At 32.8% G+C, this 26,980-nt stretch overlaps 2 protein-coding genes across 5 annotated transcripts; one reads left to right on the top strand and one right to left on the bottom strand.

The window, feature by feature from the left end:
- Nucleotides 1-1,142: 1,142 nt before the first annotated feature.
- On the top strand, nucleotides 1,143-22,324 carry LOC109340177. Of its 4 annotated transcripts, XR_002106760.1 has the most exons (10): nucleotides 1,143-2,250; nucleotides 2,754-3,130; nucleotides 5,086-6,147; nucleotides 6,262-6,420; nucleotides 6,559-6,898; nucleotides 7,282-7,352; nucleotides 7,460-7,582; nucleotides 9,110-9,683; nucleotides 16,816-16,820; nucleotides 22,310-22,324. XR_002106760.1 is itself a non-coding variant. In XM_019577770.1 (9 exons), exons 1-9 carry the CDS (start codon nucleotides 1,344-1,346, stop codon nucleotides 9,452-9,454), a joined length of 3,339 nt encoding a protein of 1,112 aa, XP_019433315.1. In that variant the 5' UTR covers nucleotides 1,143-1,343; the 3' UTR covers nucleotides 9,455-9,766. The 4 variants fall into 4 exon arrangements, 3 of the variants coding, with proteins under 3 accessions (XP_019433315.1, XP_019433316.1, XP_019433314.1); XM_019577770.1 differs by lacking the exons at nucleotides 16,816-16,820; nucleotides 22,310-22,324 and having other exon boundaries at nucleotides 1,143-2,042; nucleotides 2,088-2,250; nucleotides 9,110-9,766; XM_019577771.1 differs by lacking the exons at nucleotides 16,816-16,820; nucleotides 22,310-22,324 and having other exon boundaries at nucleotides 2,754-2,814; nucleotides 2,881-3,130; nucleotides 9,110-9,766.
- Nucleotides 9,868-15,924, bottom strand: LOC109340178 (probable lysophospholipase BODYGUARD 3). The gene is made up of 4 exons (XM_019577772.1): nucleotides 14,814-15,924; nucleotides 13,955-14,283; nucleotides 13,245-13,447; nucleotides 9,868-10,366 (listed from the first exon to the last, which is right to left on the bottom strand). Exons 1-4 carry the CDS (start codon nucleotides 15,520-15,522, stop codon nucleotides 10,042-10,044), a joined length of 1,566 nt encoding a protein of 521 aa, XP_019433317.1. The 5' UTR covers nucleotides 15,523-15,924; the 3' UTR covers nucleotides 9,868-10,041.
- Nucleotides 22,325-26,980: the final 4,656 nt, after the last annotated feature.

Below are 26,980 nucleotides of genomic sequence, written 5' to 3'. Positions count from 1 at the left end.
TCGTTATTTAGCTCAATAAACTTGGTTCATGAAATAGATGAGCTGAAAATTGAGCTCGTTAAATAAACGAGTCAAACTTGAGTTGGTTATAGTTCGACTCGTTTGGTTCATGACCTTACTCAATATATATATATATATATATATATATATATATATTTAAACTAATTTTTAAATTTATTATGACTCATACAACATTTTTTATATTTATTGTTATTACATATATAACCAATATTATATTTATATATATAAAACTTTTTTGAAGTATTTTTTTCAAAATTTAACTAATTATTTGAGTTTCCAAATGAACAATTCGAACTGAACCGAACAGTTCGCGAGTTTTGAGTCAAGCCAATCCTTATCGAACTGAACCGAGCTCTGGTTCAACTCGTTTCCAGCCCTATTGATGATATCTAATTCAGATTTGAATATATATAATTTGTTCAATGAGAATATGAAGTTAGACTCTACTTTATGTATATGCACTTGGATTGCCTTCTTTGACAAGTGTTGGTGCTCCTAAGAAAACCAGTAAGCTTATCATTAGATCACGCCCTAGGTATACAGTTGCAAACAATACTTTAATTGAGCTGTATGCTTTTTAAACAATTTATTTTATAGGCAATTAAACATGCATGTGATTCTTAAAACTTAATCCAAACTTAGACATTTAAATTCAATAAGAAGACCATTGAAGTGATGAATCAAATGACATATTTTATTAAACTTTATTGATAATCTTAGCAGACCTTAAACATACAATTGTATTAAATATTAGGTAGAAGAACCTTGATACTTATAATAATATATTTATCAATTAATAACTAAATTAAAAATATTTATGGTTAGCTTGAAAAACAACGTAAAAATACAAATACACTCATTTGATATAGATAATTGGAATCTTTAATAGAAATAATATGATTTTAAAAAATGATCTAGCTTTATAAAATTAGTGAATGAATTTGAAAAAACACATTAAAAAAAGTAATAAGGATTAATGACAATTTTTTTTTTATTTTTTTTTATTTTAATTATTTTTTCAACCAGGAAAAAAAATACGCATTTTAATTACAATAAATGAATAAATAAAAGAAAGTAGCAAAGGAATGAAACATCTTGAATTGCAATTTGGGGTAAAATTGGCATATATGATAATTCAATTCCCACATATTCACATTCCTGAATATGCAGTGAAGCTCATCCAATCGAAAGAAGCATGAAACCAAATCCAGAACCCTAGAAAACGATCAGCTTCACAATCTTCGCATCAAACCCTTAATTGGAACCACAATTGACACAAGGTACTCTCCTATTTCTCAATTCACCGTTCCATTTATATCATCATGAAAGGGCGATCTCACCGTCCTCATAACACCGACCCACCGGAAGATTGGGGCGACGGTTCTTGGACGGTGGACTGCATCTGCGGTGTCACCTTCGACGACGGCGAGGAGATGGTCAAGTGCGATGAGTGCGGCGTCTGGGTCCACACGCGCTGCTCTCGCTACGTCAAAGGCGAGGACACCTTTGCTTGCGACAAATGCAAGGGAAAGACCGCGGCTGCCGCCTCCGCCATGCACAACACTGAGGAAACTGAGGTGGCTCAGTTGTTAGTTGAGCTTCCTACAAAGACAATCTCAATGGAGAATCACAACAAACATAATCAAATTGCGGCTGCGAGGGTTGCTTCTTCTCGATCACGGCTGCCGTTGAAGCTTTGGAATGAGAAACCTATTGAGGATAGGGTTCACGTTCAGGGGATACCGGGTGGTGATCCTGCGTTTTTCGCTGTGCAGGGAAAGCCTTCGATTTTTGGTCCTCAGTTATGGAAGTGTACTGGTTATGTTCCGAAGAAGTTTAATTTTCAGTATAGGGAGTTTCCTTTTTGGAATAGTGATAATGACAATGATAATGGGGCTGGAGTTTTATTCTCTTTTTCGAAAGATACTGGTACTGTTTTGTCACCACCGGTTGCGGCTTTGGGTGATATGAAATCTGATGAGAAGACAATGGAGGCCAAGGCTTTGAAGGAGGTGAATATGGTTGGGAGTGAAGATGTGTTGAATGTGCAAAATGGTGTCAATAAGGAGAGGACTTTTCTGAGGCCCTTTGTTGTTCATAGCAGTAAAAAAAAGAAAGAAGAATTGGGGCCTTCCCAATCCAAAGATCGGAGTGGGAAGCAACAGCGGGTGAAGGTCACTGAGAAAGAGGATGATCCCAAGAGGAGAAGTTTACATTCTTCTAAAACAGGTGACTTTGATTTTTATATGCCTTGTTTCCCGTTTTGTATGTGTCTGTATCACTGTATGCTAATAGGATGGTTATTGTTATTTTGGAGAATTGCTAAAATGAAAATCTTGTCCATAATATGAACACTATTGTTTTGTGTATGTTATGTTATGTCCCATTCTGGGTATGTCTAATAAACTCTACCGAAGTTATTGAACATGGAAAAAGTAAATAAAATAAAAATTGGTCGATTAAATTGGTATGTTAATAATATGCATAACCATGTTTGTTTTTAGTGATCGATTTTCCCCTTGGGGTCCATATCTTAATCAGGATCTCTGTCTTCAGAGATATTCCCTCTTGTTATTATTATTAATAGTTGCTGATGGAAAGGTTATCTGTTATGGTATCCATTGTGCCCATGGATGAACCTCATCACCTACGGTGGTACTTCACATCTTTTCCATAATTGACTAGCGCTTGTTGACCCAATCTCTTTTTTTTCTTCTTATTTTGATTACTAGAATTTATGCCTGCCAGTGATGCAAAACAATTGGAATCTTGTGAAGAAAGAGGCCTGAAGATTTTAAAGGCCGACACTCAGAGCATAAAGAATAAAAATGTAAAAGACACAGTGGTTAAGGAACATTATTCCAATGACCATTTTGTTGTGGATACCATCATGGAGGAGCCAAATAACAACATGGCAACTACTGAGGGCTCTTCAGATGCATTACATCCCGACACGTCAAGACATGATTTTTCTGTTGGAGATGCCTTAGCAGAAGAGAAGACTGGCCATAAAGCTCCTGGTTTGGTTGAGATGCCTTCTAAGATGGACCACACTGTTACATCAGTTTTAAAGCCTGATAGCGTTGGAAATGCTTCAATTAAAGAAAAGGTACGTTTTACTGATATCTCTTTAAGCAAATAAAATCCTATATTCTGTGATTATCATATGTGTGAATTAGTCATGCCCAGTCTCTGAGCATTATGTGTTTAATAGGGTAGCATCTATACTGGCTGCACTGTACTAGCTTCTTACATTATTGCAACTGTCTGACTACCTGTTCCTAGGTATTTGATAGTAATCGACTAAAGGGAAAATGACTATTGAGAGCTGAAAGTATGCATGATTCAATGCACTCAGTATCTGATGATAATCAACTAAAGTGCAATACGTTTTAAGAGCTTGAGAGTTGAAACCATGCAAAATGCAGTTTACATTTCCTGATTTTGTCTTCAACCTCATTCTTTAACCTTAAGATTGTCCTCAACTTTAGAGAGAGTAGTGAAATGATAAAATAGATTAAGAGATGACCTGCAAGGCATGAAAAATTTGTGGCCAAGGTTTTAGGAAGGAAACCTATGAAGCACTGATGTGCTGGCATGATTGCTGAATACATATATCTATTGGAAACCTATGAAGCAAGGATATGGCAGCAACACAGCTAGATATGATCGATGCAGTCTCTGGTACTCTGGTTTCTTTCATTTTTTCCATTTTCACCGTACTGAACCTGGTTCTGCGAGGCTGGGTGCAGACCGATACTGGTTGCCAACGTGCAGATGTGCCCACTAGTGAGTTCAGAAGCCTAGAAGCATGGACATTACATGACTCCCCTTTTTTTCTTCTCGCTGAGTGTATTGCTCTGTGCCTCTGAAGTTAGGTTAAGTTGTTCTTCTTTCCTTTGTATTCAGATGTTAAAGACTGAAAATATTTTTTTAAAGGAAACGCTTTTTTTTTGTTTACCCATGTTCTACAATTCTTGTTTTGTCCACCAGTGATTGAGTTTTTTTATATAAAAAATGAACAAGCCTTTTATTCTTGGACACTTATACAGCAGAGCTATATTAGATATGATTTATTTTATAGTCAAAAGAATATGTAGTGCACTATAAAATAGTAAATACTTTAAAGAAAGAAGTTAGTGTTTATTTAGAACTTGGAATAAAATAAATGATAGAATCCAAATATGGGAGATAAAAACAAATACATTAAAGATTAAGCTTTATTTTATTTCTTATTCCTATAGTTTATGTTTATAACTTCAATTATCTTTTCTATAAATTTGCTTTGAGGTTTCATGCTTACTTGTTCAGCATATGTCGTTTTATGATTATAGCATGTTAATTTAATGTTTTCTTATATGACGTTTCTAGTTGAGTCATGCTTGTATTTTTTAAAATGTTCCATGTTGCAATGTCTATGTTGTCTCCTGTTTTTTAAAGTGTGCTCTGTCACCATGTTTGTGTTGTGCCTTATCCGTGTCTGGTGGTCTTGTTATGTCCATGCTTCCTAGATGGAAACAAATGGCACATCGCATATGCAGATTATCAATCAATCAATTAAGCTAAGAACTCCTTGACTTTTTCAAGCCTTTGAAATATGATGATATAACACCTTTTTCGTGTTGTTTGGGACTGAAATTGTGAGGAGATTTATGCAAAAGCTTAGTAAATGAACTAGGAGATAAGAATTCAGGGAAAAATATTTCTCCTCCACAGTAACCTATAATGTTAAGCTTTTATTTCGTCTACGCCCCCTTCTCCCAGGATGAGCATAAAAATCATATGCTGGACTACCTTTCCACCAGAGCCAAACTAAAAGAAAAGGCTCTCCACCAATGCATCCTATTTTGATACTCAGCTTGTGATCTTGCCTTAGACATGTGATACTTAAAAACTGAACTTTGGAACCACTGTGTTATCTTCTAACACCTAGTTGTTTTCCACCATGCAAAATATTTTCAGTAGGTTTATGCATGAATAGCTTTATGGATTTTTGTCACTAGTATGCCTTCAGATCCGATCTAACACTACATTGTGATGACATTTCTTGCTTCTACAAACAAGGATGGAGATTTCTTGGTAGTTGATAATGCAGATAATGATCTTTGTAGTTCTGCACCAGAACTTAGGGATAACCGAGTTTCTCAAGAACTTGACTGCAACCTGCATCCCATCTCTGCAAAATGCAAAGTCAAGTTGAAGAGTGAAGATGATGATGATGATATCTGTAGGAAGCGTCCGAAGTTTCATTGTTCTCCAGTCAATGATCTTAAAAATAATGAAAAACCATCCGATCACATATCTGATATTGGTAATGCTAATGATGCTGTGGTCACCAGTTTAACACCACATGAAGAAAAGGTGGGAGTTTTTGAAAGAGTATTAGAGGCAATAGCCAATGATCATTCCAAGAAAGTTGATGCATTGTCTGGTGATGTTTGTCATGAAAAACAAGAACCTGAGGGGTTTGAAGGTTCCGTTACAGCACAAAATGGATTTTCAGAAGCAAAAGATGGTTCGGGTTCTGCAAAGGATCCATTAAAAGCTGAAAAACTTGAATGTCCTCATAAATTGTTAGCATTTCCTAGAAAAGCATCTCCAACTTCGTCGACCACGAACTCCAAATCGTTGGCTCGTGCCTTAAAATCTGATGATACTGAAATCCCTAATCCTCGTACAAAGCATGCAGTCATGGCTGATTGTAATATTAACTCGAAAAATGAAAGATGTCCGAGTGATGCGGCAAGGGATGGACTTTCAAGGAAGTCAGTAAAAGAGCGTCCAAAATCCTCTTTGAATTCTAATGTAAAAGGACCGCATGCAAGCATGAGTATACAAAGTTCAGTATCTAAGCAAGTAACTCCTGATGCGGGAGATTCTGTTCACTGTTCATCTTCTAAAGCATCTTTTGTATATCAGGCTGCAAGTATTTTAGGCTCAAGTGAAACTAATGCATCATCGAACCATCAAAAGGCTTTGCAAGTGCAGAATAAAATTTCTTTTTCAGACCAACAGAGAGTTGAAAAGCCTAACCAAACAAATGTCCATCCTTCCTCTAAGTTGAACCAGAATCATGCAATGAATCCTTCTCCCTTATCAAATTCTTCGATGCTGAGTGATGAAGAGGTATGAGACGGACTCCTAATTTGTTGAATTAAGTTCTGATGAAGTTTCTCTAACAAAATACCCTTTATTGTTATTTCTTTTCCTCTTGATTCATCTTGTGTTATTTTTTGGCAGCTTGCTTTGCTATTACATCAAGAACTAAATAGTTCACCTCGAGTACCTCGAGTACCCCGAGCACGCCATGCTGGTAACTTGCCACAATTGACTTCTACTTGTGCTACAAGCATTCCAATGAAGCGAACATCGTCTGTTGGAGGAAAGGATCATTCTTTGGTAGGATTTTGTGCCTTCTTTAAATTGACAAATATGGCTTCATACACTAATATCGGTTCCAGAATCTTTGCTAACTTTCTTACAAATATGGTCAATTTCGCTCATTGTTGGTGACTAATTCCATTATATGTTGTGTAGGTACCAAGACGAAAATACAAGGATGTATCTAGAGATGGATCTTGCAGTTCTCGTGAACTTGAAGATGAAGGTAAAAGGATAGAGAAGGAGAAGGTTCCGTTCTCCTCTGATAGGAGGAAACAAGACATGACATATGTAGAAGATGCTTCTGCAAAGGAAGAATGTCTTGCATCTACATCAGCCATAAACTCTACAAACAATGTTGTTTCTGCCATTGCAAAAAGTAGTTCACCCTCCCCTCCTGAGGATCAGAATTTGTCATCTGTACGTAACTCACCCCGCAATATATCTGATGATGATACAGCAACTGTTAGAAGGCCAGTTCATCGCACTTTACCTGGTAGTTTCCTGTCAGGGAAATAATGACTGTTCTTTTTGTGTTTTTATTTACTTTAATATCATGCCACCGTTCTCTATTAATGTTTTGTAGATCTATGATCAATCATTGCTAGTTATTAAAACAGTAATTTTAGAAAATTTTAATCGCCAGGCTTTTAAAAGACTTGCAACTCTCTAAGTTCTGGTTTGAGTGTCAGTAGGTTCTGCCATATGTGCGTGTAGTTCCGGCTGGCATGATCAACTTTTGTTATTTGTTGGCAATCACTGAGTATCTGAGTTTGATTTTTTTAGCTAAAAAAGTGAATGTTAAAAAAAGGTGGTGCTTCTTTTGGTCAGTTTGTGATTTGTTTCTTATTACGTACTTCTACATGTATCTGAATGCAGGCTTAATCAATGATATTATGAGCAAAGGCAGGCGTATGACATATGAGGAACTCTGTAATGCTGTGCTACCGGTATGATTCTTTATCAGCTTTGTTTTAGTAATTTCTACTTTTGCTTTTTATTGACACTAGTTGAAATAGTTTGTCCGTAAACATGTTTTTTTAATGTTTTACCACAGCACTGGCATAACTTGAGGAAGCATAATGGAGAGCGTTATGCATACTCAAGTCACTCTCAGGCTGTTCTTGATTGTTTGCGGAACCGACATGAATGGGCAAGGTTGGTTGATCGGGGTCCAAAGGTATATGGATATAATTGTCATAATCATTCTTTAATCATTTATATAATAAACACTTGCTTTCTCTTATGTTGCATTTATCCTAAAACTGATTTATGAAGAAGTTACACAGTTCAGTTTCTGATTAAAACTAAAAATTTATCTTTTTTAGATTTAGTATTTTTTCCTCTTCATAATCTTATCCCAAACCATTGTGCATGTTTGAGAAGCCATTTTAAACAACAAAAGTGGTTTTCATGCAAATTAACCACTACCAAATGCACTCTTGTGCTTTATATACAAGTCCCAATTCGTTTCACTTATTGTTATAGATTCTCGTAGTCAGATAGCATTCGTAGCAAGCCCAGGATTTCTTTAGTGCAATAGAAAGATAAGTCAAGACTACACGACTACACCGTCCCCCAAGGCTAACCAGGATCACCAGGTGTAGATTGGGGACTTGGGTCTAGCAGTAGTTTCTCTATAAGAAAATATGGGAAGTTGAGAACCCGGTTGTGTTGTTTGTGAGCCACTGATAGTGGAAATATCACTTGTTCAATAGTGGATCCAATGGGATCCCATCCCAGTTGGGCAGGGTGATGAGATGGGATTTGCTATTTCATCCCAGATCTGAATCCCGGCTATCCCAGCTCCAAATCTCCGGATCCCACCCCAGTTTTCCTGTGGGATCTAATTGGGAATGGGATGGTGGGGTTAAAAGCCCATTTTGCCTTTATTTTTAAAATGTTGTGGCCCTTTTTTGGGACCTTTCTATTTTGACAAATCCCTAAACCTAATTCAAACAACTGGACCTTCGGTGAGTAGCTCTAAACCCATTCAAACAACTGGACCTTCAGTGAGCAGCTCTCAACCCCAACTTGCTCGTGTTTTGCTTCTCTTTTGCTGGTTTTGCAACTTCTTCCTCCCCAACCTTAGCAACATCTCCAAGCTTGCAAGTTCTTCCTCTTTTTCAATCCTTGCAAACTTTGTGAAGCCGTCAACCATGGCAAGGCATCATCTCAGTCACCACCATCTGAGTCATCAGCCTTATTCACTATATTATTTTGAATGCTTAAAATAGACTAGTAGTCTAAGTCTAGTACTTAGTATTTACTCTTAAGCCTTGGAGAGGCTTAATTCCTTAAACTTATATTGGAATTTTGGCCTACTTAATTATTACTTTTACTGGATCTACTTATGTTATAGATTTTGAGCTTGTCTTTAATGTGTATTTTTCTATTTTTAGCATTTATATATGAATAATATAAATTGCTTATTTTTCTTCCTTAAACATCCCTATCCGGCTATCTCAGCCACCCTGCTATCTGCGACCACGCTATCTTGTTTTTGGGGTCGGCTGGGATGCTCTGTTAATGGCTACATACTTAAATTGCATTCGTCCGAAATATGATTCATTAAAAGTTCACTCTTTTATTCATTTGGTCATTCCTTTGCAACTTGGCCTGCTTCTATCTTCATCTACTTTCCATGACATTGCTATTGTATTAACTGTCTACAAAATTTTAATCTGAATGTGTATCAATGTTTCAGACAAATACTAATAGGAAAAGGCGTAGTAAGCATGATACTGAAGAATCTAATGATGACGGAAATGGAAAGGAACGGACTGCAAAAGAGGTAGAAGGGGCGGACTTTGAGTTACAAAGAGAAGAGTTCCCTAAAGGCAAGCGTAAAGCTCGAAAACGCAGGCGCCTAGCTCTTCAGGGAAGAGCAGTAAAGGATGTCAGGAGTAGACAAAAAACAGACTTGCTAACTGATGAGGATAATGGTCCACTTTCAAATTCTAGTGAAGAGAGTATGTTCAGTGAGGATGAAATTCAGGGCGGCAGAATAGGTCCAGCAGGAAATACTTCAGATGAGGCTGCCAGTGACTAATTTCCAGTGCTTGGTGTGATATGACATTTGTATAAAAATGTAAGGCTGTGTGGATGTATCCTTCCCGGACCCCACAAAATGAAAGCCTCGTGCATTAGGCCACCGTGCCTCGCCTCATGCATGAGTCGAAACTATGTAGGTTATGTAGAATAATTTGTAAGTGACTGTGGATTCAGTTAGAAAGAATGTACCATTGGATTTCAGTTAGGAAGTATACAATTGGAAATTTGTAAGTGACTATGGATTCAGAAATAATCTGTAATTTGAAAGTGACTATGACTATGGGGCTGATGTAAATTTATTTTCCAAGCTCCATGTCACGAAATAACATGTTATTACTAGGCCTCGCCAATGACAATGAAAAAGTGCTAGTTCCATGACAGAAGTTTGGACACAAATTATTTGAATACTTAAATGATTGAACTTGGTATTTTATTTTTTTAGGACCAATATGTAGTTCATGCTACACATGACTTATGAGAAAAGATACAATACTGGTGACAAAGAAAAAAAACTTTGAACACAAATACTATAAATCAAGTACTGCTAGACATAAGTGCTTTTTGCACAACATGCATCTTAATTTTCTAGTTGTTTGAGTTGCTCCAAATTTCTTCCAACTCTAGAGCAAAAGCTTTTTGTCTTCCAACAACAATGGTAATATGATCTTTTTTGTCAATAACTCTTACATCAGCACGTGGAATTCTTCTTTGGACCTCATAGCTACACTCAATTGGAATAACCTCATCATTTTTGCCATGAAATATGGTAACTTTAATATCAAGGTTACCTTTTATGACATCCAAATATGTTCCAATTTTTCCAGCAGTTCCGCAAATAATATTGTGCAAGGTGTGCCAGGCTGCGTTATGTGTATGACAAAAGAACCCTTCAAGCAAGAAAGTTCTGACCCTGTAAGGTTAAAAAAATGCATTAATATCAAATATATAATGTTAGATACAAAGTAGCTGTCACCAACAACACTTGAAATGAATTTCATTCATGGCTATGAAATTACACAGAATGCTTCAATTAATGCAACCATAACCATTTAATCCTACTCCATCTACTATGCTCAGGCTCACTCAGACACATTTGACTTTGTGCCTCCACCGCAGAGGGGAAAAAATCTTATAGTACCCTAATTAAAGTGACTTAACTATAAAAAAAAGTAAAGGACTTTTCTTTGGAACATGGGATGGAAAAAAGAACAAATCTATGGAATCAGATAAGTTGTAAGATGTTTGTTTTCACATAATTATTACTTATAAACATCATTTTTACTTGTGTTATTGGATATTGTACTTTTTTGTGTTAAAGATGGACCAAATGTACTTAAATCAATCAAACAATCAGAATCCGTGAATGAATTATGGCATGTTTTATTAGATAATAATTGAGTTTAAAATTTGTGCAGTGTAAATTTTTTTACATTGTTAATATATTTTTGTATTACTTTTGTTTGAGAATCAATGGTGATTAACATATAAAAAATATTTATACTATCAATATATACATATTAAATCCATAATAAATACTATCACCCTATAATGGAATTTTTTTTTATACAGAGTGAAGTTAAGCATAAAATTAGTAACAATATATCTATACTTAATCAGCTAAAGTCAACAATCATCTCAACAATTTTATCTAATAAAAAGAGATATACATTCTTATTTCTTCTATTTATATTAAAATCATTTTGGGGGTCAGAATATTGACACTGTCCTAATATAACATTACGTGAATAGTTATGAGTTAAAACACTACGTAAGGACAACTTGAATTTTTTATTTTTGTAAGGAAAATTTTAAAGGCAAATGTGTCCTTAACTTGAGCTACACAACTTGAGAGATTTTAATGCTTATAACGTTATAGTGAGTTGTGTGTACAGAAAACCTTTAATACCCCTCTATATGAAGTGCTACAAGTTGAAATATGAAAAATGATGTCATCTTACAAATTTTCTATAAATCTAGTAAAGTAGCATTTGTTATAAAATAATATTTTGTTTATTAATAATTGATTTATAAATAATATGTGTTAGCATATTATGATATTGAAAAGTTTGTAGTATAATATATCATTCCTCTAATTAAATATATATGACCCTTAAGTTAGTTACTATTGACAAAAAATAAGAACTAGTGTCCTTGGTTCTTAGTACGGCTCCAGCAAGCCATGATATCTAAGGTTAATCAAGGTTGGCTAATTCATCTATCTCATGATATCAAGAAAGTATTAATTATTATTTTTAACTTTACTCTTATCTCTTTTTAATGTATAATAACATTAATTTAAAATTAATTACTTAGTAAATTTGTCCGTTGTATTAATAACATAGTTTTTTTATATTTAAAATATATGAGTTACTATTAAATACATCAACATTTAAGTATAATATTTATGCACTAATCGTGTAAAGATTTATACATAGTTAATGTATCATCCACCATTCATTTATTTTATTTAATATTATAAAATATGAATGATACATTGACACAGTAAAAATCTTTTACACTCTCATTGTATGTATCTTTCTATCTTGACTTTTAAAGTTTTTTTTTAATTTTGAAACCTTATTTAATACCCTTAAATTAACATTACACGAACTTCAAATACTAGGTACATCATTATTAAAGGAATGAAGTGCCTTTAATGAAATGAACGGTTTTCAACAACTACAAGGGTGCAATTTAAAGAATTGTATAGGACGCAAACATACTATATAAGGATGTACAAAAAAGTACTCCTATATAAGGTGTGTGTAAGATTTTTATCATTCAAAAAATTCATACAAAAATAGTAATATCACTGTATATATTTGTGTATTTTCCCCTTCTGCTATATTTTCCTTTTATTGAGTTTATTAGCTATAGTCCCAAATTATCAAAACGTGTGTGTGTTTGTCATGGTATGGATTATTGAAATTAATGAAAAATATAGCTCTATAGATAAAAGGAGAAAGATAAATGGTAATTATAAGTTATATAACATGTTACAAGCAAGTAACATTAGTTAAATTATAATAGGACCAATATATAGTCTAATGATTTGCTTGGAAGGTGGATAAAAAATGTATAAGTTTGTTGAAGTACATTCATTAAGGAAACTTTATAAAATAAAAAATCATCAAGGAAACAACTGAAAATGGGAAACAACATGAAAGAAATATTTTTTTCGATTTTTCATTCAACATATATAATTATGTTTACAATAGTTTTAAATTAATTCCAATGAAATTAAAATGATTTACAAGCAAATGGTATACATAATTAAGTGCACCAATTTTATGATAAATAATCTTTAAGAATACTTTTTGTTAAAAATCCTCCTTTTCTATTGGGAATCTGGATAATTTTTAAAAAGTATAGGAATTAGGAAGAAAGAAAAAACGTGAAAAAAAACCATTTGTCTTGAGAAAATTAAGATAAAGAATCGGAAAAGTAAAAAAAAAAATGGGCCACCTAAATGAACATGGATGAAACTTATAAGACCAAAAGTGATGACATTAGTAGTTGCATGCATTTCAACAACTTTTGGGAACATTTTAATTATTTTATACATAAAGTACATGTATTTTGCTGCAAAGTAGTGCAACTGGTGTGATAATAATAACTAAAAAGTCAAAAGTTTAATTTATAAAAATAATAGAAGAGACAATTATATATTCTAAAAAAAATTATTTCTTTATTCATAAAGTGAGTAATACTATTAGCAGTATTATATTAAATTATTATTATTCTTATATTAATTAATAAGAAAGAAGAGAAGAAGAAATGTGGGTGACCTGTTTCTAGTGAGGAGTTTGGTTAGAAATATCCATAAGCGGTGATTCTTGCATATCAGGAAGCAAACCACTCGAGTTATGTGCTCATACCAGCACACTAATGACGCGCCTAACGCTATCATTGGCCACACGCGCCTTGGAGCAATCTTCCTCATCACATATTGTGTTGCTTGTGCTTCACCCTTTGGCACCAGATAAAATGGCTGATCAAATCAGACACAACAAAAATTCATTAATCAATCATGCAATTCAACATTCTTCTTTAAACAAAAAAATCACTTTTTATCCCTCAAAATTCCCTCTTGGAAAATGTTATAAGAGTCTTAAACTATGTCCAAAACTTTTGTTCCACACAAATGATAATGAAATAAAACTAGAATAAATAATGAATATTTAGTTTTTTAATTAACATGACATATTTTCATTGGTATGGATATAATTTGGGACATAGTTTGGTTTGAGACAACATATCTTTGTTATACAAATCCTTCTATACCATAAAAACAAAATAACACATGTCATAGTTTATTAATGAATGATTTGTACAAATAATATATATCATTTTCTTATGGTGTAAAAGGATTTATAAGAAAATTTGGAATGAGGATATATCATTAATGAAGTTGCCTTAAAAAAACAATATAATATAAAATGGTAGGAACTAAGAATATAAGATGTAACATTTTATGGAATGAATGAAGAGTAATTACTGGAGCAAGGAAAGTTAGGGACTTGACAGAATGAGGGTGTTTGACAGAAAGGGCAAGAGCCAAGATGCACCCCAAAGAGTGTGCCACTATGTGGAAAGATTTGACATTGTGGGCCTCTAACACAGACCTCTCTATCATCTCTAAATGCTCACTTAATGTGTACAATGAGTCATTTGGCTTTGGACTTCTTCCAAAACCAAGCAGATCAACTGCAAATAACCTATAACTTGACCTTGCTTTGCTTGAGAAGTTTGGGAACAATGTTTCTGTCCAAAATAATGATGATGATATGAACCCATGTATGAATACCACATCTTCTTTTGCTTTACCTGTTTCATATATATTACACACACTCATTAGAAATATTTACCAATTCAACATTGTTATCATTTCATGCCACATAACATTTTTTTAAGTACATATTATTGAGTGTTTTAAATTGTGATTTCCTAGTTGAAATTGTGTTTGCAGACCACAATTTAAAAAATGTTATTAGTTAACAAGGTTTATAAATTAACAATGAAACTTACCTATTGTTGTTCAGATATTTGTAGTGTTGTTTTTTAATGAGAACATAACATATATAATAGGTAACCAACTATTATAAATCACATGTTTTCATTCAACAACTAGAAAATATTATGTTCTGATTAGAAAATAGCACCAAACATATAAAGACTCTTAGGTTTTGTTCATAAATGAAATAATGAACTAGATATGAAACATATTATACAACAAGGTGTTCGATTCTTGATAGCGATACTTAGCTTGTTGGAAGTGACAGTCACGAATGAATTATTTCCTTATCGGGTGAGGGGATATGATGTACAAAAAAACACATTACTAGTTGAAAACTTACCTATGGTGGGGCCTTGAGTCTTAACAAAAAGAGTGGGTTTAGTAGAGGGGGATGAAGGTGACATCCAACTTGTGCATAGTTCACAATCACAATCAGACCATCTTGGAATAGAATGCTTTTCTTGCCTTCCAATTTTACCTTGAAGCATTTCAACTATGGTGGTGTTCACAGTGAATGAAGAACTAGAACACCTTGATGTTCCTCTCTTTGTTGTTTGTTGTTGCAAAATGGGGTCCTCTAACTTGAACTTTTTAATCTCATTGAGTGTAAAACTTGACAACTCAGACACCAAAGAAGGACGAGAATAAAGGGTGTCTGAGATATCCTCCAACATCAACTTTGTTGAACTAAGAGAAACAATCTTAGACTCACCACCTTGTTCAGAAACCAAGATCTTGCCACTACTTGTTATGGCTTCTTTTGCTGAAGAGGAACAGTAACAAGGTTTCCATTCAGCTTCAATCAACATATCTATGGCTTTGAAAAGAAAGCATAGCATGTAATCAACAAGGTCCAAGGCACAAAACACAATGAAGCTAACTGCATCATTCAAAACCCTTCCACTTAGTTTTAGAACCGATCTAGTTCTTTTCATTACATCCATTTGCATGCAAATCACACAAAGAAAGAAAAAGAGAATGGGAGTGGTGTTTATTGTCACAAAACTTGATGCTAATGATGAATAAGAAGATAATGTTAATGTGATCATTTTATGCAAATATATAACCAAGCTTCTTAATATATTTGAGAATAATGTAAAATTAGGAAGAAGAACCAATCATGGGCCAAACAAAATGTTGATGCAATGATATTTACTAAAAGAATAGGGTGATGACATATTTGGCATAACAAGCTAGTTAAGCTATAGAGAAGTGGACACAAAAGAACCCTTTTAGAACAACCCTATCTTAGTGTAGATGAATGAAAGCGTGTAGGTTTGCCTCTCTTAAATTAAAACTTCAACACAAAACCAGAGAAGCAAAGGAAGAAAGAGAGATAAAATGAGGAATTTATTGTTTCATTTACAGTATTTGTTGGCCAAGAAAAATAAAAAGTAGTTGGTTGTTGAACCTCCCTAGTGAAGTAAACTATTTCCTCTACCACTCAAATATGTGATATGAGCTGCTTTAGATATGGTATAAAACAATTCCTGTTTATATAGAAGAAGAATAAATTACTATTGCGTGATGAAACGAGATCTTATGTCCTAAAATAATCATATCTTAACGTTTTTAGCCAATAAATTTTCTTTAAGTAATAAAAATATTATTTTATGTTTTAGATTTTTTCTTTTTAAATAAGTGATATATTTTCATTGAACTATAACATAAAATTGAGACTAAACATCAGATCTATGTACAATTTAAGATAGGTTAATCTCTTGCCCATACGAAATTATCATGCACTATTTTCCCACTCTGGTTATCTGCTTTGTGTACAACTCATCTGGCTTGTTTCAAAGAAGGCCAACCTTATTATTGTGCACACAATTAAATGTTGGAAATATTACGAATAGATAAAAAATTTGTTAGCAGCACACTTTTTAATGTTTATATATCATTGTATATAACACATTTCCACCATTAGTTATTCATTTATAAATTGAAATTATATGGCTTTATTTTAAAATAATAGTGGTGATCTATCTTAAACCATTTGTCATGGATTATCTAATATATTTTTCTTTAACACTCTCTTCAGTGTTGAAATTTTTGTTGGTGCCAATTAAATCAAATAAGTCTAGTCTTTATTGAGTGAGTCTCATTCTAAGCTCACCTTTTTTTGGGTACATTCATTCTAAGTTCACCTAATAGTAATAGAAAAGTATATTTTAACAAAGTGTTAAAGAAAATTTATTACTGGTATTACTCTTCAGCAACTATTTCAATTCCAACCCAACCTCTTTGCATTTAATGCAATTTGTCTGTGCCACATGACCCCCATGCCTTTAGGTGCTGTAATTTTCCACCGTTCTCAAAACCTTTGCCAATGTTTGCTCAAGACCATGTTAAACTTAGTTGCAGGACTTTTATATGAAAGAACAATTATGTCCTACATCAATTTCATTTGGTTGTTTATAGATTTCAAGTTCATAAAACATGAGACCACCAGCCCCAAAATTGTAACTGGTTGAATCAATTGATCCAGTGTTTTCTCATTACAACAGTACAATTTGAGTTTAATAACTTCGAATTTGTTGGATCACACTGCGACGATCGGAAAGCCTCCAACCATAGAGAAGTTTCATTGTTATTAAGGTATAGGAAGAGTGGAGAGTTAGAAGTAAGACATATATCTTGAACCAAAACTTTAAGCCATTAGATCCATGAGAACTTTTCCTTCTTATAAACTTTTTCACTCTTCTCCGCATATGCAATGTGTGACTTCACACTTGACTAAATCTAACAATCTCTCCCTCAAGTGTAGATACCACACACTTTCCGGTCAGTTTCCCCTTAAGTCCACTATATCAGCCGAATCACTTTTGGACCAGACTGCGACCAGGGAGCCCCTAAACCACCGAGAGGTGCCATTGTTACCGGACTATGGGAAAAGTGGAGAGCCACAAATGAGATATCATGTCTTTAACCAAAACCTTAAAGCATTAGTTATATGAGTTTTTCATTCTTATAGATTCTTTTACTCCTCCCCATATATCAATGTGAGACTTTACACTTAAATAAATCCAACAAAATATGTATTATAGGGCAATTTATAATTGGAGTGTAAGTCATCATAAATAACCATGGTTTACTCTAAGCAGGTTAGATTTTATATTTTTAAAGAGCAGTGAACACAATAGCAAAATTGATTAGGAGGTCCAGTATATGAAGTTGCTACCTAATGAACTTAGCTATTGTTCAATGAGGGTAAGTCTTTGTTGAAGTTATTATATTGAAATGCCAAGTTCTTAGTTTTTCATAAATTTGGATAGCACAAAACATAATTTTTTTATATCTCTAAATATGGCATTAGATATATCTTCAATTTCATTAATTATGGTCACTCGGTTTTTGTCTTTTATGTCATTCAACACATAAACAAGAGATTAATGAAGAAAATTTAGTACTGCTTAGTTTGAACATCTATGTTATTATCATTACCAAACATCACGGCATTAAAAAATTTGGGGGAGAAAATATAGAAAATGGAATAAAAAGACAGCTTTCAAACATTAATGGGGAATATTTGAATTAAATGATTTTATTAATAACAATTCAAGTTCAAAATTATAGCACACCTCACAAGCTTTTGACTATTGAGGACCACGGTTTACAAATGCAACAATCAATTGATAAGAGTATACACACATGTTCTTTTACAAAAAAAAGTGCCATGTTGATATCATCTAAAATGTTTCAGATTTGAGAGACTAATTACCCCAAAATGGAAGGAGTCCATGGTGGATATGAACAAAGATACCCCACCATGACCACATTAACAATAATTATAAACTGTATTTTTTATAAATAGGTTGTGTTATTATTATGTAAAAGTTTTCTACTTTGCATCAACCTTAACATTTTAATTTAATCAAATGAATTTGTAATTTTTAAAACTACATAGACATTTAAGGAGTGAAACAAAATGTAGAAACTTCTCCATCTATCCTCACACATACAGTTACATTTTTATTACACACTTATCTTGTAGTACTCTTTTTTACACAGTTAAGTTTCCCTATAAATACTGCATGTAACAAATGAAGTACTCTAGCTAGGAGAGAAGCCATGCATGCTCAAAGATTTTGTTACTTGCCTTGACAGGCCATGCATGCAAACTGTGCTTGTCTCAATATTTTTGTTACTCAAAGCATGCCAAATACTTTTGTTGAGAAAAACTTAACCCTAACTTTGTGAAAAAGCCCTGTAGATAATTCAGGTATAGGACACTATGGTGCAGCATTTAGGTACAATCTTTTGGCGCCACTGCCTTCAGAGTCTCTTAGCAAGTTCAGCATAGTTTTCTTGAAATCAATTCCATCTAAAACAATTGATGGTTTTGAGACGGAACCTTAACATAATATTAGAGCCAGAACTCAATTTTTTTCCGGTTGTCATGGACCAAAAGATGCCCTTTAGTTATGGGTCAAAGATAACCCTTCGTCTGGTCCGGAAGACTTATATGGAGGAGACATGTTGGAAAGTAAGCCTCACATCGCCTACCTCTTTGTCTCTAAAGTGGTTTAAGTACATGTTGAGCTACTCCTTTCATTGCCAATTGGTTTTGAGATGAAACCTTAATAGAGAGTTTAAATAGTGAAGTAAATAAGAGAGTTATAAGGAATTTGAACTTCGCCGACGACAACGAATACTAACATACTAATATTTGCGGATAAAAAAATATCATAAAAAGAATTTAGAATATTATAACTTTATATTAGTCAAACTTGCCTCATTCTATTCAGTGGGTGACTTTTCTATTAATCATATATATGCTTTCAGCCTTTCATGTTATGCCTCTGATTTTTTTCTTTCACCTCTCTAGATTTTATATTTCGGGTCTCGTTGTGGAAAGTGCAAACAATGGCTAGTGTGGGTTTGGTAAACGGTTTATAGGATTTTACAGGTTTTGAGTTTCTCTTTTATATGTCTGACAACTTCTTTTATTAGTTAGTTGTGATTAGGTTTGAAGTTAAAAACCCACTACAACAAATTTAAAATAAACTACTACTGCTCCATTCACCAATACCCAGTTTGGATATTTAATCACCATTCAAATTATAATATCTTTAAAAAATGAGTTTGATTTTGATAGGCCATAAAAAATTTACATTATAAACTAATGTATGTTGTCTCATCTAGAACTTTTAAGGTAGTTAAAAAAAACAATGTTGATAAAAAATAAAAGTGACATTTTTTACATGATATTGCAATATATAATGGTTGACAATGTAACGGCTGTGAATTATAATATCAAATATCCTTCCGATCCGAAATGAATTATATCATAATTTTTAATGTTCATATCACCAAATTAATAATTAAACATCCAAAACTTTTTGTTCCAACAACGTCATCTAAATAATACTCATTCTATTAAAATAATTGTTTTAAATATAATATCTTAATATAAACAAAAAGAAATAGAAATATGTTTATATTTATCATTATTGAATATTGGCTAAAAGAAAAAGATGATGAAAAGACTTTCTTGAGGCAAGCCAAAAAGAAGTGGCTAAAGATCATCTTGAAGAAATGGAGAATTTCTAGCCAAGTAAAAAGAAGTGTCTATGGTGAAACCAACATTAATGTTATTTTCCCTTTGGCCACATAATCTTTAAGAGTCTTGGCTATAAATAGGAGTGTTTCATGTCATTGTAACACACACCAAATACTTAGCTTAGTACATATTCTCTCCTCTTGTTTCAATTGTGTGAGAAATACTTGAGTGAGAGTGAAATTGAGTGTACTTGGGTTTTGGGAAGTAAGTGAAACACTTGTATTTCTCTTTTATCATAGTGGAATAATCATTGTTGCTCTTCGACTGTGGACGTAGACAAATTGCCCAACCACATTAAATTATCGGTGTCATTTTCTCTATTATATTTTCTCCATGAGTCTTCCGCTCCAACAAACTGGTATCAAGAGCTCGTAGAGCTCTTGCATGCTAAGCCATACGATCTAAAAGAAAATTCTTAGTATGCTCTATGTTTGCAGCATTATTTGATCTTACACACCAGAAAAGAATTGTTCTTGTTACTGGAAAGGTATAATAGTGTGAAAGTGCATGTCTAGGAAAGTTTTGCCTTAGGAAAGACCTGGTATTTGAGCGTGTCTATTAAGACCCGCCTCTCTTTCTTGGGAACTTTCCTGGTGTATGTTCATGGATTACGATATTGTTCCGGTATACGGTTATCATGGCGAGTGCTAAATTTGATTTGGAGAAATTTAATGGAGAAAATGATTTCAACTCTGGCGTTGAAGATGAAAGCTCTACTAGTTCATTAAGGCTTAGGTAAAGCCTTGGAAGGTAGAAACAAGTTACCAAAGAGTCTGACCGAGGACGAGAATGATGAAAACTTGGAGAAAGCACATAGTGCAATTTTGTTGTGCTTGGGAGATGAAGTTCTATGAGAAGTGTCAGATGAAACTACAGTTGCTTCTTTATGGTTGAAGCTGGAAAACCTGTACATGACGAAGTCACTCACCAACAGACTGTATTTGAAGAAAAGAATATATACTCTTCAAATGCAGGAAGGAAAGCCCATAAAAGATCATCTGGATGAATTTAACAAAATTATTCTTGATCTAAAGAATATTGATGTCGAAATTGAAGATGAAGACCAATCAATTCTTCTACTATGTTCCCTTCCAAGTTCTTATGAGCACTTCATCGACACCATAATGTATGGTCGAGAAGATCTGACCTTGGACGAAGTAAAGGCGACGTTGCACTCGAAAGAACTGAAGAAAAAAGTATCAGATTCGAGATCCGAAGGCTCAGGTGATAGTCTTTTTGCTAGAGGAAGAACAGAGAAGCGAAATCAATTTGGTGAAAGAGGAAAATCTAGGTCCAAGTCTAAAGCAAAACCTAGAAAGTATAAATGCTTTCACTGTCACAAGGAGGGGCATATAAGAAAGAATTGCCCAGAGCGTAAAGGAAAAGATTTATGAATATGGAGATGCAGCTGTAGCAAATGGCTATGATAGTGCAAATGCACTAATAGTCTCAGAGCATAACTGAAAAGATGAATGGATACTTGATTCTAGATGCTCATATCGCATGTGTCCCATTATGGATTGGTTTTCCACTTACCAACCCTTAGATGGGGGCAAGGTCCTTTTGGGAAATAATGCTCCCTGCAAGGTCATTGGCATCGGCACAATTAGAATCAAGATGTTCGACGGAATCGTAAGGATGTTGACAGATGTAAGACATGTTCCAAAATTGAAGAAAAATCTGATTTCCTTGGGAACACTGCATTCAAAAGGTTATAGCTACAAATGTGAAGGTGGAGCTATAAGAATATCTAAAGGTGATATGGTTGTAATGAAAGGAAAGAAAGAGAATAGTCTCTATATGTTACAAGGAAACACAATCACGGGTGTTGCTGCTGTCTCCTCAACATCTGATTCTGATGTCACCAAACTATGACATCTAAGAATGGGTCATGTCAGTGAAAGAGGTCAAGCCGAGTTGACCAAACAAGGATTACTATGCGGTCAACAAGTCGGGAAGGTAGACTTTTGTGAACATTGTGTTTTCGGAAAGCAATGTCGGATAAAATTCAATGTTGCAGCTCATCGAACAAGAGGCACATTGGATTATGTACATTCTGACTTGTGGGATCCTTCCCAAGTACCTTCTCATGGTGGTAGTAGATACATGTTAACATTCATTGATGACTATTCAAGGAAGGTGTGGATTTTCATTTTGAAACACAAAAGTGAAGCATTTGTCAAGTTCAAACAGTGGAAAACCTTTATCGAAAAGCAAACCGGGAGAAAGATCAAGAGACTGAGAACTGACAATGGTCTAGAATTATGTAGCAGAGAATTCGGAAATTTTTGCAAGGATCACGATATTGTCAGACATTATACTGTGAAACACACTCCACAACAAAATGGACTTGCAGAATGAATGAATAGAAACTTACTTAAAAGGACAAGATGTATGCTAAATAATACTCATTCTATTAAAATAATTGTTTTAAATATAATATCTCAATATAAACAAAAAGAAGTAGAAATATGTTTATATTTAGATACTGTATTTAAAAACAAATTATTAGTCTCTCTTTTTTCCTAAAAAAAAGTAGCAATTGATTAATATTATATACATTTTTTTTCCTACTTCTAATCAAAGTCAAGTTTGCAAAACACACTTCTTCCAATTAAGTCTTGCAAACTAATTTCAAACATATATTCCATTTTTACCATTTGAACGATGGATTCACATCCTTGTGCCATCCATTTCAAGCCATGATCATCCATAAGAAGATTTACTAATACACAAACCAAGTTGGTTTTATCATATTTAGTTGGTAACTATAAATAATTAACAATACCACTGGTATAATTTTGATATTTTCATGATTTCATCTCATCTCACACAAACACACTTGATTTGAAATTGACTAGGTCTTATGTTCTTTCAGAGAAAAATTTGTTGTCCCAAATCATTAAAAATATGTCATGTCAATTAAAATATTTAAACATTTATTATTTATTATTTGTTTTTGCTTCAATGTTATTGATGCATGATATGATTTGGGATAACAGATCTTTATCTCATTATTTCCCTGTGTACTAATTTTCAACTTCCTACATCAAATTCTGTCCAACCTTCATATTGAGAATGCTAACTATGACATCATGAATATCTTGGATGCTTCAGTTAGCTAATAAATCAATTCACATGTGCAAAATGACATATGTTCGACCCCTACCTTATAAGCTAAAAGCTATGCTGAATATCTTATAAGCACATAGCTTATTGAAATAAATCCTTTAACAAATGCTAACATTTTGCTTATTTTTTTGTCAAATAAATTTGTTGGGTTTATTTTGTAAGTTACTTGACAATAGTATTACTGAACACACTCTAAAATTTTATTAGCTAGGAGCTAGAAATTGAAGCCAGATAACCTAGCTTATAGAATTAGGATTATATAATGATATTGGTTTATAAGCTAGCTAATATATGTAAAGTAACAATAAAAGCACTCATTGTGTTTCCTTCGATATTTAATCCTTCATATATTTGTTAAAAATAGAGTTTTCTTAACCTAAATCCTGGAGGTTAAAAATAAAGACCTAGAAGTGGACATACTTTCTAGGAAAACTAAAAACATAAAATTGTGGCCTTCTAAGAGCTTGAAGATTACCTGTTTTAAGTTGGTGTCTCCAATTCTATAAAAACGCTCAATGAGATAATGTCATATATACTACTAAAAATATTCATTTTTACTTGTTCTTTCATTCTTGTTGTTAAAATAAATAAAACTTTATGTAATATTATATTATTAGGCGGAATTAGGTTGAAGAAATCGTGGCAGATAATCTTCATCCTTGTAGGATATCATTTCTAATAAAATCTAACTATTTCAATAATCCTTGTATAAATTCATAGCATTTATATATGCGGACTGTGCTAGTGGATTCCATCATATTTTATTTTCTTAATAGGGAGGGGCAAAGTCCGTAAACGGCTACACCAAAGAGGCAGAATAGGATAAATGCCCCAATCTCTTTATTCTCGGATCATGATAGATTATGGTAATGAAATATTGATTAATTAGAATATTATATTATAACGGACAATATGATTCATCTAATATGTTAGTCTAAAAAATTGTACATGTTAATATATCATTCTTATATAATTCATCTAAAAAATTTATACATTAGTTTTATTTTAGAGTTAATAATAATTAACAATGTGCTTATAGCGTAAAAACTATTATATTATTAGCACATTAACTATTTTCTCTTTATCTATTTCTTTAGAAAATTAAGACTTATTTATTTATTATTTTTAAAACTTGCATTATTGCTGGTTAACAAAGAGATAATGAATACCTATAGTTATTGAGATAAAATGAAAATTATATAAATTTAATACAAATAGATATTTTAATTAGTATATACAGGTTAGTGAAGTATTTGAAGCAATTGCATTTCCATAATACTTAAACTCAAAATAATGGGTTAAGCTGTGACAACTGTCAGCCATTTAATTTAAATGATTGGTGGTCAAAATGTTATACCTAATTAATAATACTCTACGATATGTGAAACAAACTTCACAAATTTATTAGATATTTTGTTGTTATTGTTATAATATACATTATAAAAATCAAAATAATCTAATAAATATATTAATTATAGTTGTTAAGGAAGAACCTATCCTGTTTCATGTTGTGTGGGAATTTGTCAAAAATTAAATTTATTTTTATTTTGACTAATTTACACAATTAAACATGAAATGAGATAAAATATATGAGAACATATTAAAAGATTTGGACTGCTTAATTACCAAACGTTTTCCATAATTAGTGTTGACCTTATATACATTATGGTTGATCTTATTATGATGCCAACTTCATTAATTTCTCGTATCCAGCAAAATGCCAAAGAATTCCTAACTTGCATGCATGTATCACATTTGCGTGTATTATCACATCATGTGTATGAGGTTCATCTTCATTTGGTTTGATTTCCCAAAGGAGATGATACTAGTAGATCAAAGATAATGTGCTTTCTTAGTTTTAGTTTTCAAATAAATATTGTTTTTAATATGTTTTAGTATATCAACAAGGTGTTGATCTAGAGTCGTAAGATCTTTTAGATCTCCAGTATAGCCAAAAAGTCAAAAATTTAATTACTATGAATGACATTTGTTTACTTGTTGGGAATGACAACCACGCTCTCAAAATGATTAATTCATTATCTGGTGGTACCAAAAAAAAAACATGTATTATTCTTTTCAATGAAGATTACTTGTTCCTTTTCTTGTATCTTATTTATAAGTCTCAAACCAATTAAAAGTTGTTACCTAATTAAAAAATATTTTAAAAACACAAATATATTTGTTATAGAACAATATCGATGAATTTCCCCATTATACTTTTTGCTGTACATATACATTGCATTTTGAGCACTATAAAAAAACAAGGAATTGAATTTTACAATTATTATTAAATTTTAGTTCTAATAGTTGAAATTCTGAAAATTTGTTTGGACTATGTAAATTAAATAGTTAGAAAACAAAGTAGGCAACCTCAAATATATTTATAGGAATATGACAGAATATATGTAAGACTAAGAGGTAGTGGCTATGGAGTTTGTAAAGGTAGATATCAAGATTCATAAAGCATTAATTATGAGGTGAATGAAGGTTTTAAAGGACCTAAGGTCAACTAGAACTAACATGCCAGCAATTGTCTCTGAGGCACATCTTTAAATTTTCCCAGAGCAGAAAAATTCAAAGCACTCTCACATGAATAATCCAACTCTTTTCCCCAATTTAAGAATCTTTTATTAGTCAAAAGATAATGTGGTACCAAAATATTTTTAATTATTCAGATATTTATTTATTTTGCCAATTAGGTATTAGTCTAGTTGTGTAAGGTCCCGCTAAATCTCTAAGATAACCAAAAAGTCAAAGACTTGATTTTTGTAAGTGACACTCATTAGTCACACACTCCAAAAGTGGTTAATTTCTTACCTAAAAAGCATAACCATTGATAATACTAGAGAAAAAAATTATTTATTTTCAAATAAAAAAATTGAAAAACATCATTTTCCTCTTATATTCCAGCACAGGAGAGGAGTCATATTCTAAATAATTCCACAAACCACGCGCAAAACTGTGAAAACAACCAAAGAACTAAAGCTGAAACCTTGTGTCCCCGTGTATGGTAGATTGGTAGATGAATGATCATATATGGATGGTGAAGAATTCTCTTTATAAGCTTGCAGTATATATATATATATATATATATATATATATATATATGGTCCTGAATTGATTTAAGTTCCACATATGCATCACCCTGTTGACCTGTGTGATGCACCTCTAATTGTATGATTCGGCAGCTAGTCTGAGAAATTCTTGGACAGGCATTAACTCCCAAAGAATAAGATGATTTTAATATGATTTATACAATAATCAAACCTTAATCCTACTAAGTTAGGTCGATAAAAAATATTTTTTTATAGATGAGTGGTTGGTTTGAAAAAATATATCTTTGGTTCTCTTTTTAAGTAATGCTTTCAATTTTGTTATTTCGGCTCAGATATTTATGGCTTAGAGAATTGGCTCAAACTGAATACTAATAATTTTATAGTGAGAAAATTATCTATAAGCCATAGAAAAATAAAAATAGTGGTTTTGTGGATAATTTAGATATGATTATGTGTTTGGTCATACTATATTGTACTGCAATACGGAACCCTCACTTTAGGAAAATTTTACCTAATAATCAGTCAAAGACAATAAAACAAGATAGAAATCACATTTGTGAGGGTTGGCAAAAGAAAATGAAGAATACTATAAACAACATAGAAATCATCATGCTTATTCAATTACCATTTCCTTTCCAATGTGCTGCAAGGAAAATAATGTGGGATTTCGTGTTTTCATTGGTGACTTTTCTAAGGTGAGTAGTGCCTTTCAAGATATAAATTTGGCAAACGTTGACTTCTCATTGTAGCATTAAA

The sequence above is a fragment of the Lupinus angustifolius genome, unplaced genomic scaffold (genome assembly GCF_001865875.1).
Source record: "Lupinus angustifolius cultivar Tanjil unplaced genomic scaffold, LupAngTanjil_v1.0 Scaffold_146_80, whole genome shotgun sequence".
NCBI classification, from domain to species: domain Eukaryota; kingdom Viridiplantae; phylum Streptophyta; class Magnoliopsida; order Fabales; family Fabaceae; genus Lupinus; species Lupinus angustifolius.
This window is presented reverse-complemented; position numbering and strand designations above follow the sequence as displayed.

Excerpts from the sequence above, each read along its gene's own strand:
- LOC109340177 (XM_019577769.1), top strand. The coding sequence starts at position 1,344 with ATGAAAGGGCGATCTCACCGTCCTCATAACACCGACCCACCGGAAGAT. Across the intron at positions 6,899-7,281 it reads AGTTCATCGCACTTTACCTG|GCTTAATCAATGATATTATG; the intron begins GTAGTTTCCTGT and ends ATCTGAATGCAG. Across the intron at positions 7,353-7,459 it reads TCTGTAATGCTGTGCTACCG|CACTGGCATAACTTGAGGAA; the intron begins GTATGATTCTTT and ends GTTTTACCACAG.
- LOC109340178 (XM_019577772.1), bottom strand. The coding sequence starts at position 15,522 with ATGATCACATTAACATTATCTTCTTATTCATCATTAGCATCAAGTTTT. Across the intron at positions 13,448-13,954 it reads CCCTAACTTTCCTTGCTCCA|CCATTTTATCTGGTGCCAAA; the intron begins GTAATTACTCTT and ends TGATTTGATCAG. Across the intron at positions 10,367-13,244 it reads AAACTCCTCACTAGAAACAG|GGTCAGAACTTTCTTGCTTG; the intron begins GTCACCCACATT and ends TTAACCTTACAG.